This window comes from Stylophora pistillata, chromosome 11 (genome assembly GCF_964205215.1).
Source record: "Stylophora pistillata chromosome 11, jaStyPist1.2, whole genome shotgun sequence".
NCBI classification, from domain to species: Eukaryota; Metazoa; Cnidaria; class Anthozoa; order Scleractinia; family Pocilloporidae; genus Stylophora; species Stylophora pistillata.
This window is the reverse complement of record NC_142529.1, coordinates 24,098,555-24,114,894: the sequence shown is the minus strand read 5'-3', so window position 1 is coordinate 24,114,894 and position 16,340 is coordinate 24,098,555. Positions and strand designations below refer to the sequence as shown.

Here is a 16,340-nt window from a genome sequence, read left to right as displayed (position 1 = left end):
TCGAGAGTGCCAAATAACGTTTAAGGAAATTGAGTTGAGAAGTGGGACGTGAACGTTTTAACACTATCAGAATGACCATTTAAAACTTTCGTCCGAAGGTGACGGTTTGGCAATGATTTTGGCTAAAGAATGTTTGAAAAGATACTTTTGATTTACTTCTTATTCATTATAGATCTACAGTTTTTTTTGTTTTGTTTATTTTATGCCTGTTTCTTTTTGTTGGTTTAGGAAGGACGAATTGGAAGAGGAATGAAGAATGAAGCCTAAAGGGAACATTCAGCAGAGCTTTTGGTTAATTCTTTTGCTGATCATGAACGGTTTAACATTTGTATATAATGTACAATTAGTCTCTAAGAATGAATTTTAAGAGGAATTAGAATTTTTCTTTTCATAAAATGCTTCTCCCAAGACAGTAGTTAAGCAGTTAACCTTCGGTGGTTACATAATCTGACTTATGTAACTTAAGGGATTGTATTTTTTCGATTTTTTTGACGAAAACTAAGAAGCATTTTTATCAAGATGCTGCCCCTTGAACTTCACTTGGTATAAATGAAGAAAAAACTTTTCATGGGACATTTGTAAATAAGTCTAGCCGAAGGCTCGTCTGGAAAAGACCTAGCAAATTGAATTTAATCTTAATTTTTTTTAATCGGAGTCATAATTGCATTTTTTTTCTTCACGTTGGCAAGGTTTGAGCTATTTGAACTACCTTTGGTAAAAGTGAGAAAAAAATTATTGAAGAATTTATCAGTTAATGTTAAAAAAATGGACCCATTATGTCCAACAGGCTCGTAAAAAAATCGAGAACAGACGAAAAAGTTGGATATTTTCAACTAAGTTTAACTGGGCTCATAATGTAAGAAACAGATATAATTGATATTTACAAGGAGTTATTCTGCATTTTAGCTGATCGATTGGATCATCTCTTTTTAATTATGCATAATTATTATCGATGAGATGTTTGGAGTGATCAACTTTGTTTCGTAAATTAAAGCAGGATTTCAGTAAACTTATACCTCTTTCTTCTTTGCTTTCGTAGATATTCGATTAGCTTTCCTTCATTACCTAAACAAACTTACATTGGCCTCCAGTACAATTCTACAAGCAATCAGTAACCATGGAAACGAAAGCCGTTACTGTTCCAATGTAAAATCGTTTTCTACTGACTCAGAATAAGAACGAGCTCTGCCAATTGATAAAAACTTTGAATCAGTAGCAGCTGGCTAATTTGACACGATCAAATAGATGAGGTCGATCAAGTTGAGAGAAGCACCAATTTTTTGTCAAATGAAACCAGTGATTTCTACATCAATCACAAGGCGCAATCAAAAAGTCATTATTCATCCCAGAATGCTTTTCACCCTTGAAGAAAAGTTATTCCTATTGTCTCTTCCATAAACAGGAAAATCAATCGTTGATCGAAAAGAAAAAAACACCCGTTACATACTACCGTAAATAAGTAATGAAAAAAGGAAGCGAGAGTCAGTTACAAAACTGCGTTCGTCCTCCTTGAAAAACTAAGTTGCTAACCGGTAATTTTGATTGCATAAATAGGCTCTTAACGTTGTACAGAAAAAAACAAAAAAACCAAACAAAACAAAACACACACAAAAAAAATAAAAACGGAAAAGGATAAGAAAGAGCTGAGAGTATAATGGATCTTTACATCACACTTTGAGTTAACGCACCAAGCTTAATCTAAAGTTCTGCCGGTGAGGTAGTTTCAGCCCTATTTAAGCCAGCTTACCGATTCTTACACTCGCACTTTCAGAGGGATAAACGCTAATTTCACTTACTGTTTCCTTCAACCATTTTAAACGGATAATATGGGTTACACTGAAGCCTCCGGTTAATTTTGGCTTCTGGCTTCTCAAGGATTCAAGGATTCAACCGCCTCCAAGTTAGCTCAAGGGATAGAGCGCTGGACTGTTGTGCGGGAGGTCGAGGGTTCGAGCCCCGGCCGGGCCAACACTCAAGGTCTTAAAACAAGTGAGAAGAATATGCTACCTTTCTATATTAAGAAATGGTTAGATACTCTAGTCTTCTCGGATGGGACGAATAACTGGAGGTCCCGTCTCCTGCAAGGATAGGGGTAGGAGACGTTAATTTCCCACGCACGAGATTACTGTGTGATGGATGTCCTCCCCTAGAGTGGTTACTGGGTGGGAGTTGGCCCTGAAAAGCCCCCTTGGGGAGTGGTCGATTAACATATGTATGTATGTATGATTTCAAGCGCTTTCAGCGCCTTTTTAAAACCCATCTTTGCTGTTGTCGTTTAGAGTATTTCACCTCGTCCCAACTCGCTACAATAACCTCATACGAGCTTTGTGACGTCAGTTCTCGCCCGCATTAGTAACAAAGCTACTCGAGACGCAAAACGTTGTCCTTCGCGTTACATTCCGGGTTTAATCTTTTAAAGCGTTTTAAACTGAAAGTGCGCAAATGAGCTGCTGGTAGTCTGTGCAGTCCCTCTCGGAATGAAGAGAGCTTCAGTGGAGAGAAGAGATTAGGCACGACCTAGACAGAGTTTGAATTCCTTGCTTCTTCTTTCGGTCATTGAAACCCTCGACTCCCCTATTTACTGTGGACAAATTATTTTTGCCTTTTTACTGTGGCACTGTTTTGAGAACTATACGAAAAGCAACTTGAATAAGAGTTCATTCTCGTCACCTGCCGTTACCATCACCGTCTCTATTTTACGAGATATCAAGATAGGAAACGAGTGAAAGCTTTAAAACAGTGCCCAAGATAATAAACATAAGAATTAATTGCCACCGGAAGCTAAAAGTACGCTAAATACAGTGGTTACCGAAGCTTTTCTGTCATTCGAAAGCCATACAACCACCTGTATTGATCTAAAAAAACTCATCGAAGTCCACTTTGCGTGAAAATTTTAAAATTCTTTTAGATTAAAAAGAGAAACAGTTTATTGCGATGGTTTCGGTGGGCTGTTAAAAGTACAAAAATAAAACACAAAACACGCCCATCGTTTGTAAATCACTGGTTCTATTTACCTTACTCGTATGTTGCGAAATTTAAAGTCAGTAATCGTCTTAAGCATTATTTGGGGTGGAGGATAGGAATTAGATTTTTTATGTCCAGTCATCTTGGTAAGTGATTGCAATTGCTTAGTTTGATGCTCTTGTTTAAATTAGTTACAATTTTTAATTTTACCCATCGTGTTCGCGAAGTTCAATCCCTTCTTTAGTTACTCTTTAATTAGTAATACTGAATAAAGGCACCGATATACCGTACGGTAATTTCTCGAATTAGCGCCCTGACCTTTATTCAATCTTTCAGCTTAATCGACGCGTTTCTGAATTAGCGCAGTAATAAGACAAAAATTTAAATAAAGGAACTCTGCAAGCCATGAAGCCAGAAATAACTGGAACGGAAAAGAAACTACTCTCCTACACTGATTCCACTTTTGCTTCTTTGAAAGGGGGGAGGGGGAGGACGCTTATTCGAGGTAATGCGGTAAATTCCTTTCCCGCTCTACAGTAAAACGAGGGTACAGCCGCTAATTCATTCCCCGACGGATGTCATTTTCCCGTGATCGATGAAAACAGTTATTCACAATGTTTGCTAACAAATATCTTCTCTATTGTAGCTTTATTACAGGTTACATCTCTCTCACACTAATCGTTTCTTGAATCATCAACGTATTGTCGATAAGACCGTTGAGGAATGCAATCTTATCCATCACGCCTTGAGTTATTCTATCCGTCTGCTCTTCATCCTACCATTTTCACTCAAAGCGAGACAACCGCTGTAGCCATCTTCCCCGACTGTCACACACTCCAATTGCACAAAGTTGATACCATAGGCTGACTATAGGCCCGTAGCTTTGGCACAACCTGCCGGCACAACAACACAGAAACCTTTAAAATGCTTGTTCACCAGAATTTGCAATCGATCTCTGATCTTTTAAAAAGCTAATTTTTCACTATTTAACCGAACGTCTGGCCAAGATTAGCCTAAAAGCACTGCTCCTATCAAATCTCACTACTATAGAAATCAACTGCGCCGCATATTCCCCTCCCCCGTCACTCTTCAGGTAAGAGGGTTAGGCCTTGAAATCAAGCGATGATTTTCTTCACCTAAAAATGCCAACAAAATAGAAAAAATTGTTTATCTCATACCATTTTGTCCTTCTCTGTCCTCTAGAAGGTTTTCATATTCTTCTTTTGTCAAGAGTCCATCAAGAATATTCTCAGTAAGTTTTGGAAGGACTACAGCAAGGTAGCCTTCAGTTTCTGGCTAAAAGCCAAAATAAGAAAAAATTGAAGCAGAACAAATTATCATAAATCTTTAGCGCGGATGTACAAGTGTCTGTCAATAAGTTTATATTTCAGATGTTGGAAGCATAATCAGGGCCATGAACTCAGACAAGATTTAGGTTACACATTTTCATTTGCTGCACAAGAAATGTGACAGGCTACAGTTAGGGCTCAACACTTACGGTAGCCAACTAGCCACAGACTAGTAGAGATTCAGTTTTGGCAAGTGGTTTTCAATTTTCCCTGGCCAGTTTGGCTAGTAAACAAACTGAAATTGTTGTAACATCTAAGTTGTCACAAGCCACTTGGCTAGTAAGTTGAAAAGTTAATATTGAGCCATGAGAGTACAATTGATTCACATTTTTAGCAGGCAAAAGCAAGGTTATTAAAGGTTGGACAGACAAGTGATCAAGGCAGAATTTGTCCTTACTACACAATATTAAATACAATATTAGGCAGACAAGTGATGAGAATAAAGAAAAATATCAATAAGGAGATTTTATAATTAGAGCCAATACCGAATTTTCCAAACCAACATCGTAAGAATTGTATTGTAAAAGATAAGGAGAAATACTTATGAGATGAAGGGGTTTTAAAAATGCACTTGGGCAGTTTGTGGAGCAATCAGGAAGCCTAAGATTCTTACCACTACACAATTAAGAACTCTCAAAAAATCTCTCCTCTCTTTATTAACATGAGTTGATATATTTATAGATTTGTAAGTGCCAAACCTTTTCTAACAAGAGTTGCGGCTTTGTGACCAGTTCTTCATTAACTTCAACCAGCTTTCCTTTAATGCAGCTTGTATAAGATCATGATATAAAAGCATATCAAGAATTAATAGTGGCCACTATGTGTATGTCAACTCTCCCCCAATATGAGGGAGTCTCCTGGAGGCATGGTGTCCTCATGGTTAGAGCATTTGACTCTGGATCTATCGGTCTGGGTTTGAGCCCAGGTGGGGGACATTGTGCAGCATTCTTAGACAAGACAACTTACTCCTCCAATGCCTCTCTTCATCTAGGTGTTTAAATGGGTACCGGCTAATTTAGTGCTGGAGGATAACCCTACAATGAACCAGCATCCCATTCAGAAAGGGGGGGGGGGGGTAAGAAGACTCGTAGTCACTTCATGTTACAGAAATTGGAGTTAGGCACTGGCCCGATGGGCCACTTGGCTTGTAAACAGACTTTACCTTTTTTACCTCCTGGATAAAGAAAAAATGTTTTTGAACCACTTGTTCAGTTTCCTAAATCTCCCAAATAAAAGAAAATTTGAATATACCTTTTTCCCTTTAGGAGAATTTCAAACAACATAAATTTCAAATCCATCCAAAAAAAGACCTGATTTCTGTCCAAGCGTGGTTATTGTAATTTTGGTGATGTACTTTTACTTTAACAAGGAACCTTAGTTTGTGGGCAGAGACTGAGAAAAACAGTTGCAAGAAAATTTTGGAAGGGGTGGGTGGGTGGAGGGAGGGATGCAATCTCATGTTACATCTTCAGATTTCAGATTTATAGAGTTTGGCCACTCTGACATTAAAAATGGCTTTAGGTGTATTCTCTGGTTAACACTATGCAAGATTTAAAGTGTAAGGGTTACATATATCTTATTAACCAAGCGCGAGGGCCGTACTGGGAGAATATCAGCCCGAGGTCCGTACAAAAAAGACAGAGGGCCAATATTCTTCCACTATGGTCCCCAGCAAGCTTGGTTAAAAAGAGATTTATTATACGACTGAAGTTCAAAGGGACACAAGTGCGGTATCATTCGGGACCATTTGGGACAGTGCCTGGTCCAATACTGAGAGAATATTGACCTGCAATAGAGCATTTTGATTGGTTGATTTTAGTTATTGGCCCTCTGACTGCCCGAGTTGTGTAATAATTTTTTTATTGTATAAAAATTTTTTTTTTTCATACCTATACAGTGAATACTTGCTGCCATCTGAACTTTTGACTTCACAGATTAAAGACTCTGGTTGTAAATGCTGAGCACCTTTCTTCCCTTTCCCTGAAACTTTGTTATCCAGTCGATTGACGTTAGTGCTCACTTGGAAATCCACTTTCACAATCTGCTTGCATCCAAGTAATGGGTGACTGGGTGCAACAGTAATCACACATATCCTGAAAAATAACAAGCAAAGTCATTTGCAATAATTCGACATGTACAATCGTTAACGCTAAAAATTAGTTACACGTCATGTTTGAAGAGTTCTTCTCGTGTGAAGAATACCATTCCTGTTTCTATCACACTCTAAATCATCAACATAACCCCTTTTCCCATTCGCTGTTGGCTAAAAGTTGGTTTGGGGGGTCGTTCTTCCAACAGTTTCTTACTTGTTTGAATGCTGCAGCACACATTGATCTTCGCAAAATTTCCCCATTATATCTGAGAATTGCAGCAAAAAAAAAAGATAGTCAAAATTTTTTTCTAAAAAATAAAATCAATAACAAGCTTTAAAATGTAACCACTTCAAACCTGTCTTAAAAATACGCGTAAAGTATCGCTCTACGACTGATTTCCTTTGCAGACACTTCGCATCCTCTGCGTCCGCCATTTTGGCACATGAGCAGTCAAGCCTTTTATCTTAGCATCCAAGCCTTCTATCTTAGCATCCAAGCCTAAAACAAGATGGAGTCAGTCCGAAGAGGTAGATCGACAAACATCCTTGAAAAACCGCTCAGTAAAGGACGGAATGAGGTATTCAGTGGTTGAAATGATACGCTTTGTGATCGGATAATCGATTATTTTTCGTACTTTAACAACTATCTCTGTGTTTTTTTGTAGATAAATGTAAGCACTTTTGGCTTGCTGTTTTCGGAGATGGTTCAGTATTGCCAAAACAGAGTTCACACTGTACCGGAACTTCAAAGCAAGTGAGTGAAAACAGTACCCCAGGAGCAGAAAAATCAAAATTCTTTGTTATGAGTCTGCTGCGATGGAAGTCTTGTGTAGTTAATTGAGTGATTGTGATATGTAATTTACCTAGCATCTACTGGTTCCAGACTCGGACAGAATTAAGATCGATATTCTGTTGGAAAGCAGGGCTCGCCACTAGCGGCAAAGGGGGCCCATACAATCTGTTTGTGTAGCCGACTGTTTTTTATAGTGAATGTAGCAGATTTACCGTTTGCCTCACCTATAGTGATATATTGTCGAGTATGTACATGAATCATTGATAAATAAACGTTGAATTACTTTACCTGTAGTGTATAGTCGTCCTTTTTCCTCAAAAGTGTTCTTTTTTTAGCGATTTTGAATAAGTGTGAGTTCGTCGTTAATGTATAAAATAGAGACAAGGGTGGAAACCTTGTTTTGAAAGGGTTCAATCACCCAAGCGATTTTCTCCCCGAAAATCGCATCACTCCGCTATCAAACTTCGCAGCATTAAGGTCAAAAGATGCACAATTCTCCTCGTACCTTCCAATCGAAAATCCATCCAAACAGACTGGAGCTAGCCCTTGAAGAAAATCAAAATCCCACAGTATTTGAGCGCCTGGGATGCATAGCAAGATTCTCGTGTGCCAGCCAGAAACCATCACGTCTGATTGCCCTTTTCTGATTGGACAACATTATTTTGAATTGGAAGAAATCATTTTGAATTATGTACATAGTCAGCAATATATCACTATAGGTGAGGCAAAGGGTAACTCTGGTACATTCACTATCAAACAACAGTCAGCTACACAAACATATTGTATGGGCCCCCTGTGCTAGCAGTAGCCAACTAGCCACAGACTAGAAAAAATTGAGTTTTGGTTGGTGGTTTTCAATTTCCACTCGCCAGTTTGGCCAGTAAGCAAACTGAAATTGTCGTAACATCTAAGAAGTTGTCACTAGCCTCTTGGCTAGTAAGTTTAAAAAGTTAGTGTGGAGCCCTGCTGTAAGTTCAGTTGGTTGATTAATATGAGACTGAGAGAATGAATAACTGAGCATTATTGACTGACCACTGATGGGCCAAAATATATTTATAACACCACTAAAGCAAAGCGCACGCTCTGATTGGTTAATTCAGCATCTACTATTTGCCCCTGGGTCCATGCTGCTGACGTGAGTAAATGCTAAGACTATTTTTCCGCACGCGGTTGTTTTTTCTTATCACACAAGATTTGTTAGATAAAAGGGAACTCTTGTTCCAATGTATCAATGTTATGTTATAAAAAAAATGGTGAACGCCATAGCATGTACTATTGAGTTATGGATGCACTTGGGAGGTTTGCCTAAGCACTCAAGAAGTTAGAGTCGCACTCGGCTATCGCCTCGTGCAACTCTTAAGCTTCTTTCGTGCTTAGCAACCTCCGGCGTGCATCCATAACTCAAATAGTACATGCTATGGCGTTCACCATTTGTTAAAGATCTTAAGGGGTCAAGATTGAGAAACAAACACAAAGACCTCCTAACTACTGTTAAAATTATATGTTAGTTAGCAGGGACAGCAGGAGAGAGGGGGGGAGGGGGAGTTTTTTATGGCCCTTAGCAGATAGTTTTTGTTCTATATGGGCACACAAAAGGATTCTGGATAGTGGTCTGCTCTGTGAAAATCTGGACTAATTATGAGTGTACAATTAGCCAATTAAATTCAAGGATTTAGGATTATGGCCCACCAAGATACTTTAGGAAAAATAGTGTGGAATGCTGTGGATTATTGTAAGTGATGTTGATTTTTGTTAAAAAAAAAAAAAACAGGTTGTCAGAATTAGGCCAACAAGTGGGTTCCAGAATACTCGATGTGTTGGTGTTGAGGGAGAAAGGAATGAAAAGGGAAGTGAGAGTACTAAACATTCTCCTTTTCATCAAGTCAGTTTTGTGGAAAGTAAGTAAAAAAGTATCATAATTATTATTATTAATAGTAAAAATGACAAGAATGGATCGCAGACTAACATAACACTGCTGTGGACTATGGCGGTGTCCTCTCTTTCTTACCCCAATCTCTTCTCGTCCCAAGAATAACTTATTCTTAGGGCGAGAAGAGACTGGGGTGAGAAAGACAGAATAAGTTGCAGAAATGTGGGCTTCTTGGTTCAAGTGCAGACCTAACTCTTCAACTTTAACTTCCATGAGTGACCGAGACAGAATTTCTCCTTACAATATCAGTACAATGTCAAGCAGACAAGTGATGAGATTAAAAAGAAATATCAAGTAGGGGATTATTACGGTAGTTGATCTGATTCCAAATTTTCTAAGCCAACATCATAAGAATTTTACTGCAGACAGTAAGGAGAATTAGTAATGAGATCTGAGGTGTGAAGGGGCTATCCAGGGATTGAGCGTTGCAGAAAAAAAGGGATCAGACCACAACATCATTATTTTTATAGTCTAACATATGATTCATCATTTGCTCTCAAGTTACATTTTATTTTTACTCTTAATTCATCTTGTTATCAGCTAGATATTCCTAGTTTTTATTGATAGCTATGTTAGAATTCATTATACATTGCTTGTAAGAATTTTTTAAATAGAGGGCCACAAGTTTATTAGTTACTTCAACTATTCCGTGCCACCCTCTCTAAATAAACTGTATCTATCTATCTATCTAAAGTATAATTATATCTATCTATCTAAAGTATAATTATATCTATCTATCTATCTATCTGAGTGGTCTCACTCCCCTGTACCTGTCTGAAATGTTTGCCCATAGCGCCTCTTTTCATGATTATCGACTGCGATCTTCCAGAATGAATCTTGCGCTCCCTAAACGTCACACAGACTTTTACAGAAACAATTCTGCTTTTACCGGAGCAAGAATCTGGAATGATTTTCCAAACAGTTTAAAAGAAGAAACTTGGCTAAAAATGTTTATGGGTAAGCTGGACTACTACTATGAGCACCAGTAAAACTAGTTCTAGAACATTGAGCTTTCTAATAGTAAATATATAACTTGTATTGCATACGGATTTTATGTAAACCAAATTTTATTATCACTTTATATTTTCATTTGATAAAGTGCCACATTAAAATAAAGGGTTCCATCCATCATCCATCCATCTATCTAGTATATATCTATCTACAAGATAATTTGCTTTTATCAACTGAATTGATAATGCATGGTTTCAGTTCTGAGAATTTAATAATTATAGCCAAACCTCCATTATCCAGACTCATTGGGACTAGATGAAATAGTCCTGATAAGTGAGGGTCTGGATAATCGAGAATATGAATATTTAAGAGTAACTGTCCAACAGGAATAACACTTAAAATTAATGAAAAAGGTTTTTACATAGGCCGAAAATGTGTAAGTACTCTAAGTAAGTTTGTTTGTCTGAAAGAAGAACATAGCCTTTACTTCACTTTTCAATGCTGTAGTTTTAAAAAGAGTATGGTTACAGACATTGATCATGACTAAATAAAGAGGAACAGAAACTGATTACATTAAGAAAGGGACATTTCATCCTGAAACAAAACATTAATTTACAAATTGTTTTGAAAAAGATATGGTCTACACCTTAATTGTCCAACGGGAATAACACTTAAAATTGATGAAAAATGTTTTTACATAGGCCGAAAATGTTGAAGTAAGTCAGTGTGTTTGTCTGAAAGAAGAACATTGCCTTTATTTCACTTTTCAATGCTGTAGTTTTAAAAAGAGTATGGTTACAGATATTGATCATGACTAATTAATGTTCATGAAAAGTTTTGGACCAGAAAAAAAGGTCCAGATAATTGAGAAATCTGGATGGTCAAGGTCCTGATAATCAAGGCTGGACTGTATTGGATTAACCAATAATCCCCTATTTGTTTGTTTTTTTTTTTTTTCTTAATTCACATAACTTGTCTGCTTGATATATTGTATTGATATCGTGAGGAGAAATTCTGCTTTGGTCACTCATAAGAATGAAAGAGTTGTGATATTAAATATCAAACAGGATCCTGTTTTAGAATTTTTAAAATTGAGACATTGTTTGTTTATTTATTTTTTGTTGTGTTTTATTGTTTAGAGTCTAATTTAACTAATTTCTTCTGGATTTCACATTTTATTTCCTTGTAGTCTTTATTTGGCAAAGAAGCTGATAAGTTGGAGCAAGCCAATGATGATGACAAAACATGTATCCTTCTGAAGTTGAAAAAAAATTTTGATTCCCAGTGCGATTCAAAGTTGAACATGCTTCTAGAAATAAAGGTCTTGTGTTAAGAAATGTTAAAATGATTATTACCACAGCCATTACATTTGATTACAAAGGGCTGCCAGCATCTTTTCCTTGAGGGAGTAAGGTTCATTCTGCATCAAAAAAGTTTGTGAGACCTTAACAGTTCTTTCAGATTATATAATTGAAAAAGAACCTCTAGTCAATAAGTTTATCTCAGTTCCAAAGGACAAAGGTACAGTACAAAATTTTAGAACCTTTGGAAAGTGAGGTATAGAATTAAAAAAAAAATTTAATTTGTTTAGACAACAGGTAAAAGTAAGGAGTTTTAGAAAGATATTGTGTCTTCTGGAATATTAATGTGACACATCAATTAATCCTTTTTTATAAGATAGCTTTTTTTTAGTGTAAAGTGTGTGCATAAGATAAGGCTATTTGAACATATGTATTAAGCATAGTTAGACAAGACTCCGAGAGAATTTTCAATATGTGTTATTGTAGTGTACTTGGAAGTTTGAAAATTTAATACTGAGAGGTCCTTACAGTAAGTTTAACAAGTGTACACTAGTGTTGGTACAATCCCACATCTATGAGATATTTGAGCATCGATTTGAAACAAATTTAAACTCGGGGTTTAGAAGAAATAGGGGATTTGAAGGTATACAGGGTTGTCGCTAGGTACTGGCTGCCAGTAAAATTCACCTGATGAAAAAGCGGTGATCACTGGCTGGATTTTCGGCTGGCAATTGCATGGTAAAGCAGAATGTGCACTTCTGAGAGTACACTGTACAATCGTTCACCACCTTTGAGCTGCCTTACTTGAAATTTAAGCTGGCAGCTGGCATAATTTGTTAGTTAAACCCCTGGGTCTAAACCTTAAAAAGTTTAGATACACTCATTTGATCCCCCTTGGCTTCATAGCGAGTTCTACTGTATAAAGCAAAGTTTTAGAAAATCTAAACTGGTCTATATAATCACTATGATTGAAGTGACAAAAACTCTCCCCAGTTACATACATGTATGTTTGTGGCCCAGGAGAAATCTCTCAACAAGCAGTAATTGCCATGCACTGTTGTTGATGGCCTAAACAGACTCTTGCCACCTTGGAGTTTTGCTACCTGGTTTTCATACTCTCTCATTTCATACTTTTGATAGGAAGTCTGAACTGTGCATCTTTCACTGCTGGCATAGTTGAAGCTGTGTTACATGGATGTAATTTTGTAAGTTCTTCAAATATCTTTTTTAATTAGTGTCATATTGTTGATTTCAATGTAATTAATGTCAGTTAAATATAGTTATTTAACAACTATTCACCAAACTGGAGGTGGCTGTTGATGAATATTTACTGAGCGACAGAGGTGAATACCAAAGGATATTTAGAGTTTGAGAAGCCAATCAAAGGGTTTCTTGAATGTGATCCACTGTTTTGGTATTATTCTGTGTGGCTTACCACTACCGCTAGTGATAAGCTCTTGGCACTTCTTGCCTTGTATGTTAAGCTTTGAGCGCTTCAGATTTTATCAGACATGTTATGCAGTCACATTTGCTGCTGATCAATCAGCAAAATCAAGTTGCATTGCAATGGTTGGGTGAATTATGTCAAATTTAATTCCTACAGTCTCTGTGAATCCTTCACTGTTTCACTCCCATGAGTGACCAAGACAGAATTTCTCATTACAATAACAAAACAATATCTAGCCGACAAGCAGTTAGTCTCCTTCGCAGCTGTCTTTCAGGATGTCATGTAACGCTCCCCCGAAAGAAACGGCTGCTCACATTCAAACCACATTCCTTTCCCGATTTTAGCCAATCACAGCTACAGTTCCATTTTCTGGAACTGTCGCGTGCGAAATTTTCTAAAGATGACTCGACCAATAATACTTCTCATTTTATCTTTCCACGATCTCCTGAGATTACAAAATCAAGATGGTGATCCTTAATGAAGCTTTTCTTCAAGCATCGTCAACTTTCAAAATCGCAGGCTTTAATTCTTACCAGAAGCTTGTGATTCAAAAGTTTGTCGTCCAGAAGCAAGATGTATTAGTAAACCTGCCCACAGGCTCTGGAAAATCTCTAATTTATCAAGCTCCCCCTACCGTGTTCATGTTTGTGTAATAATATCGGTGATGACATAATCTAATTAGTATGAAGCTAATGGTAATGGTAACGGTAATGCTGTGTAATGGGTAATTGTGAAGAAGAGCTCCCCAAAAAACCTGTCGGCCGACTGTCGGCCGACTGTCGGCCGACAGTTGACCGACAGGCGGCCGACAGTCTACCGACAGGTTAAGAAAAAAGAAAAATTGTGTAAAAAACGAACAGTTAACGTGACATAACAATCCGTAATGGTGATGTATGACTCGACAGACTTCACCTACTTACCGATCGACGGCAAAGTTGGTAGTATGTAAAGAAACGTTTCTTCCAAAATGTTATCAGATGCGTATAGGATATATCACTTGCGTAATTTACAACACACCAGACAATCTAAGAATCGCATAGGAAGATAATTTAATCGAAAACTCGGCCAAAAACTCTGAAAACCATAAGCTACGTATCAATACAAACACTTTCGTTCCAATCGCCCAACAATGCAACGCGGCCTCTTATGGTATGTACCGACAGGTTACCGACACATTACCAACAGTCGGCCGACTGTCGGCCGACTGGCGGCCGACAGGTAGCCTATATTTCAGGCAAAACCTGTCGGCCGACAGACGACCAACTGTCGGCCGACTGTCGGCCGACAGACGACCAACTGTCGGCCGACAGTCGGCCGACAGTCGGCCGACAGTTGGTCGTCTGTCGGCCGACAGGTTTTTTGGGGAGCTCTTCTTCACAATTACCGTGTAATGCATATAGGGCGAGCGTGCAAAAGAATAAAGGTAGCGTGGCAATGCGGATTCCGTGTGGTCTATAAGTTCCCTACAAGATATTAAATTTGGCGACGAGTGGTTGGCTCTTGGCCTCCCTTGGAAAGATTCAAGAATTTCCCTCTTCAGCTCTAGAACCTTTTCAGTTGCTCATTGAAATTTCAGCAGCCGCTTGCAACACACAGCTTTGCATATAAACAACTTGCTGCCCACATAGCAGCTGATATTGAAGTCCAACGAAGATCTGATTATTTCCACAAAGTTATGGGTACTATTTCCGAAAATAAATACTCGTTCTTGGACTGCTGAAGGCGAAGAACACATGAAATACTTTGAGGTTTCCTCCACAACTTTTTGTGGCGTTTCACTTGCCATACCATGTGGCTGAAAGGAAATCTCACATAAACTTCACTCGAAAATTACATCACTCGCAGTACCCTTACTTAATTGGTTGTTTGAAACACAATGGGAAAGGAATGTGGTTCGAATGTGAGCAGCCGTTTCTTTCGAGGGAGCGTTGCGTGACATCCCGAAAGACGGCTGCAAAGGAGACTAACAAGCAATGAGAATAAAGAAAATATCAAATAGAAGTTTGGTTTGTCCAATACTAAACTCTCTAAACTAACATCATAAGGATTGTATGGCAGACTGCAGGGAGAATGACTAATGAGATCTCAAGTGTGAAGGAGTTCACCTTTCAATCCTTTGGGAAAAACCAGCATCTCCCATCTCTTTTAATTAATATCACTGATCAATAGTAACAAGAATATAGGAGACTACTGAAGCTCTTGATTGCTTTAACCAAATTCTCTTTGTCAGTAATCACTAATAAGAGGAAATGTGTAGGAAATGATGTTCGGGTGTAAAAGGTTAAGACAAGTGAGGAGTTTTGCTGAGGGATTTACAGTATGGGTTGGCTACATTGAGTTTGCTAATAGATGTAATTTTGTTGTAGCCTGCAAAAGTAACTGCACACTGGCATAAAGGAACAACTTTGATGATCAAGTTTGAAGAGTCGGTAATACAGAGAGACAAGTCTATGGATGGGAGATGAGAAAATGAACTGTAAATAATGAAAACATCGACAAGATTGCAAAAAAAATTTTTTTGGAAAGTTCAGCATGAAAATAATTAATTAAAAAGTTAGTTGTGAAAATAGTTGTTTTTAGAAGCCTAAGTTATAAATAAAGTGGCAATAGAAACAGGTTTTGCTTGTATCACTACCATTATGAATGTGAGCCTTCTTCAAGCAGGGCACATAATTGACACTATGTCCTGGGAGGGAGGGGAGGGAGTGTGCTTATTGAGGGAAGGGCACTTATTCAAGGAAATATGGTATCTGCACATAACCTTCTGACAGGCAATGACTGTTCAGTTACAATCCTTTTCAGTTGCCATAAATTTCTTTGTGTATGAGGCAAGAGAATGTTTATTCTCATTACCCGTTTGGCAACCTTTTCCCCAGACTCCTTTCCTCTGCCTTCCTTTGCCTTCCTTGTTGTTGAGAAGTGTTACCCCTCTTTTAATTCCTCAACAATGAGGTAAGAAAAAGGGGGAGGAAGCCTGGGAATGAGATTGACATTTTGGCAGGATAATGTATTCATTTGATATGCACAGAGAAGAAATCCACATGGTAAGGGGGAATGGGTTTCCAGGGTTCTACACTGCATGCTAACATCTGTTCAATTTTATTTTTCCACTGAATTTTTGGGACTCGTATGACCAAAGTTGCCAAAAGGCAAGAACTGCTTGCAGTCTAAAAAATGGTTCAAATTCCATTTTTTTTTTTTTTATAGGCAGTGTGGCTTAGTGGTTAGAGTGTCGGACTCATAATCCGTCGCTCCAGGGTTCGAGTCCCACCCTGACCACTGGATTTGTCTAAACGAATTAATTTTTTTTTAATCCTATACCTCACTTTCCAAAGGTTCTAAAATTTTGCACTGTACCTTTGTCCTTTAGAACTGAGTTCAGATCCTTGGCTATGCTTGTAAATGGCCAACTGGTTTGCCTCCGGCCGTTTGGGGTTCTTAATGATGTTCTTAATGATGTTCTTAATGATGTTATGTTCAATTTAGATCATTTGTTTCATTTGTTTGCAAGGA

General features: G+C 38.0%; 3 protein-coding genes and 1 long non-coding RNA gene across 6 annotated transcripts in view; 2 read left to right on the top strand and 2 right to left on the bottom strand.

Annotated features, from left to right (window-relative positions):
- Positions 1-1,013, top strand: part of LOC148720735 (tetratricopeptide repeat protein 28-like) — an 11,975-nt gene extending 10,962 nt beyond the window's left edge. For both annotated transcript variants that reach the window (XM_088738958.1, XM_088738959.1), the window contains one exon: positions 229-1,013. In XM_088738958.1, the coding sequence (XP_088595084.1) occupies positions 229-253 (25 nt within the window). In that variant the 3' untranslated portion in view covers positions 254-1,013. The remainder of the gene's footprint in view (positions 1-228) is intronic.
- Positions 1,014-3,569: 2,556 nt separating this feature from the next.
- On the bottom strand, positions 3,570-6,873 carry LOC148720734 (protein Abitram-like). 2 transcript variants are annotated; one of them, XM_088738969.1, is made up of 6 exons: positions 6,762-6,870; positions 6,620-6,671; positions 6,203-6,406; positions 5,012-5,081; positions 4,143-4,260; positions 3,570-3,857 (listed from the first exon to the last, which is right to left on the bottom strand). In XM_088738969.1, exons 1-6 carry the CDS (start codon positions 6,838-6,840, stop codon positions 3,832-3,834), a joined length of 549 nt encoding a protein of 182 aa, XP_088595095.1. In that variant the 5' UTR covers positions 6,841-6,870; the 3' UTR covers positions 3,570-3,831. The 2 variants fall into 2 exon arrangements, with proteins under 2 accessions (XP_088595095.1, XP_088595096.1); XM_088738970.1 differs by lacking the exon at positions 4,143-4,260 and having other exon boundaries at positions 6,762-6,873.
- Positions 6,872-15,445, top strand: LOC111344238 (trafficking protein particle complex subunit 5). Its single transcript, XM_088738964.1, has 7 exons — positions 6,872-6,983; positions 7,071-7,159; positions 8,970-9,096; positions 11,269-11,326; positions 11,541-11,600; positions 12,521-12,585; positions 15,194-15,445. The coding sequence occupies exons 1-7, from the start codon at positions 6,915-6,917 to the stop codon at positions 15,290-15,292; spliced, it is 567 nt and encodes a 188-aa protein (XP_088595090.1). The 5' UTR covers positions 6,872-6,914; the 3' UTR covers positions 15,293-15,445.
- Positions 13,589-13,969, bottom strand: LOC148720733 (uncharacterized). The gene is made up of 2 exons (XR_015993300.1): positions 13,748-13,969; positions 13,589-13,640 (listed from the first exon to the last, which is right to left on the bottom strand). It is a non-coding gene; the product is annotated as an uncharacterized LOC148720733 (long non-coding RNA).
- Positions 15,446-16,340: the final 895 nt, after the last annotated feature.

Coding starts and splice junctions, on each gene's coding strand:
- LOC148720734 (XM_088738969.1), bottom strand. CDS start 6,840: ATGGCGGACGCAGAGGATGCGAAGTGTCTGCAAAGGAAATCAGTCGTA. Junction 6,672..6,761: donor TACGCGTATTTTTAAGACAG/GTTTGAAGTGGT, acceptor TGCAATTCTCAG/ATATAATGGGGAAATTTTGC. Junction 4,261..5,011: donor CGCAACTCTTGTTAGAAAAG/GTTTGGCACTTA, acceptor TTTGGCTTTTAG/CCAGAAACTGAAGGCTACCT.
- LOC111344238 (XM_088738964.1), top strand. CDS start 6,915: ATGGAGTCAGTCCGAAGAGGTAGATCGACAAACATCCTTGAAAAACCG. Junction 7,160..8,969: donor GTACCGGAACTTCAAAGCAA/GTGAGTGAAAAC, acceptor AAAAAAAAACAG/GTTGTCAGAATTAGGCCAAC. Junction 12,586..15,193: donor TGTTACATGGATGTAATTTT/GTAAGTTCTTCA, acceptor ATTTTGTTGTAG/CCTGCAAAAGTAACTGCACA.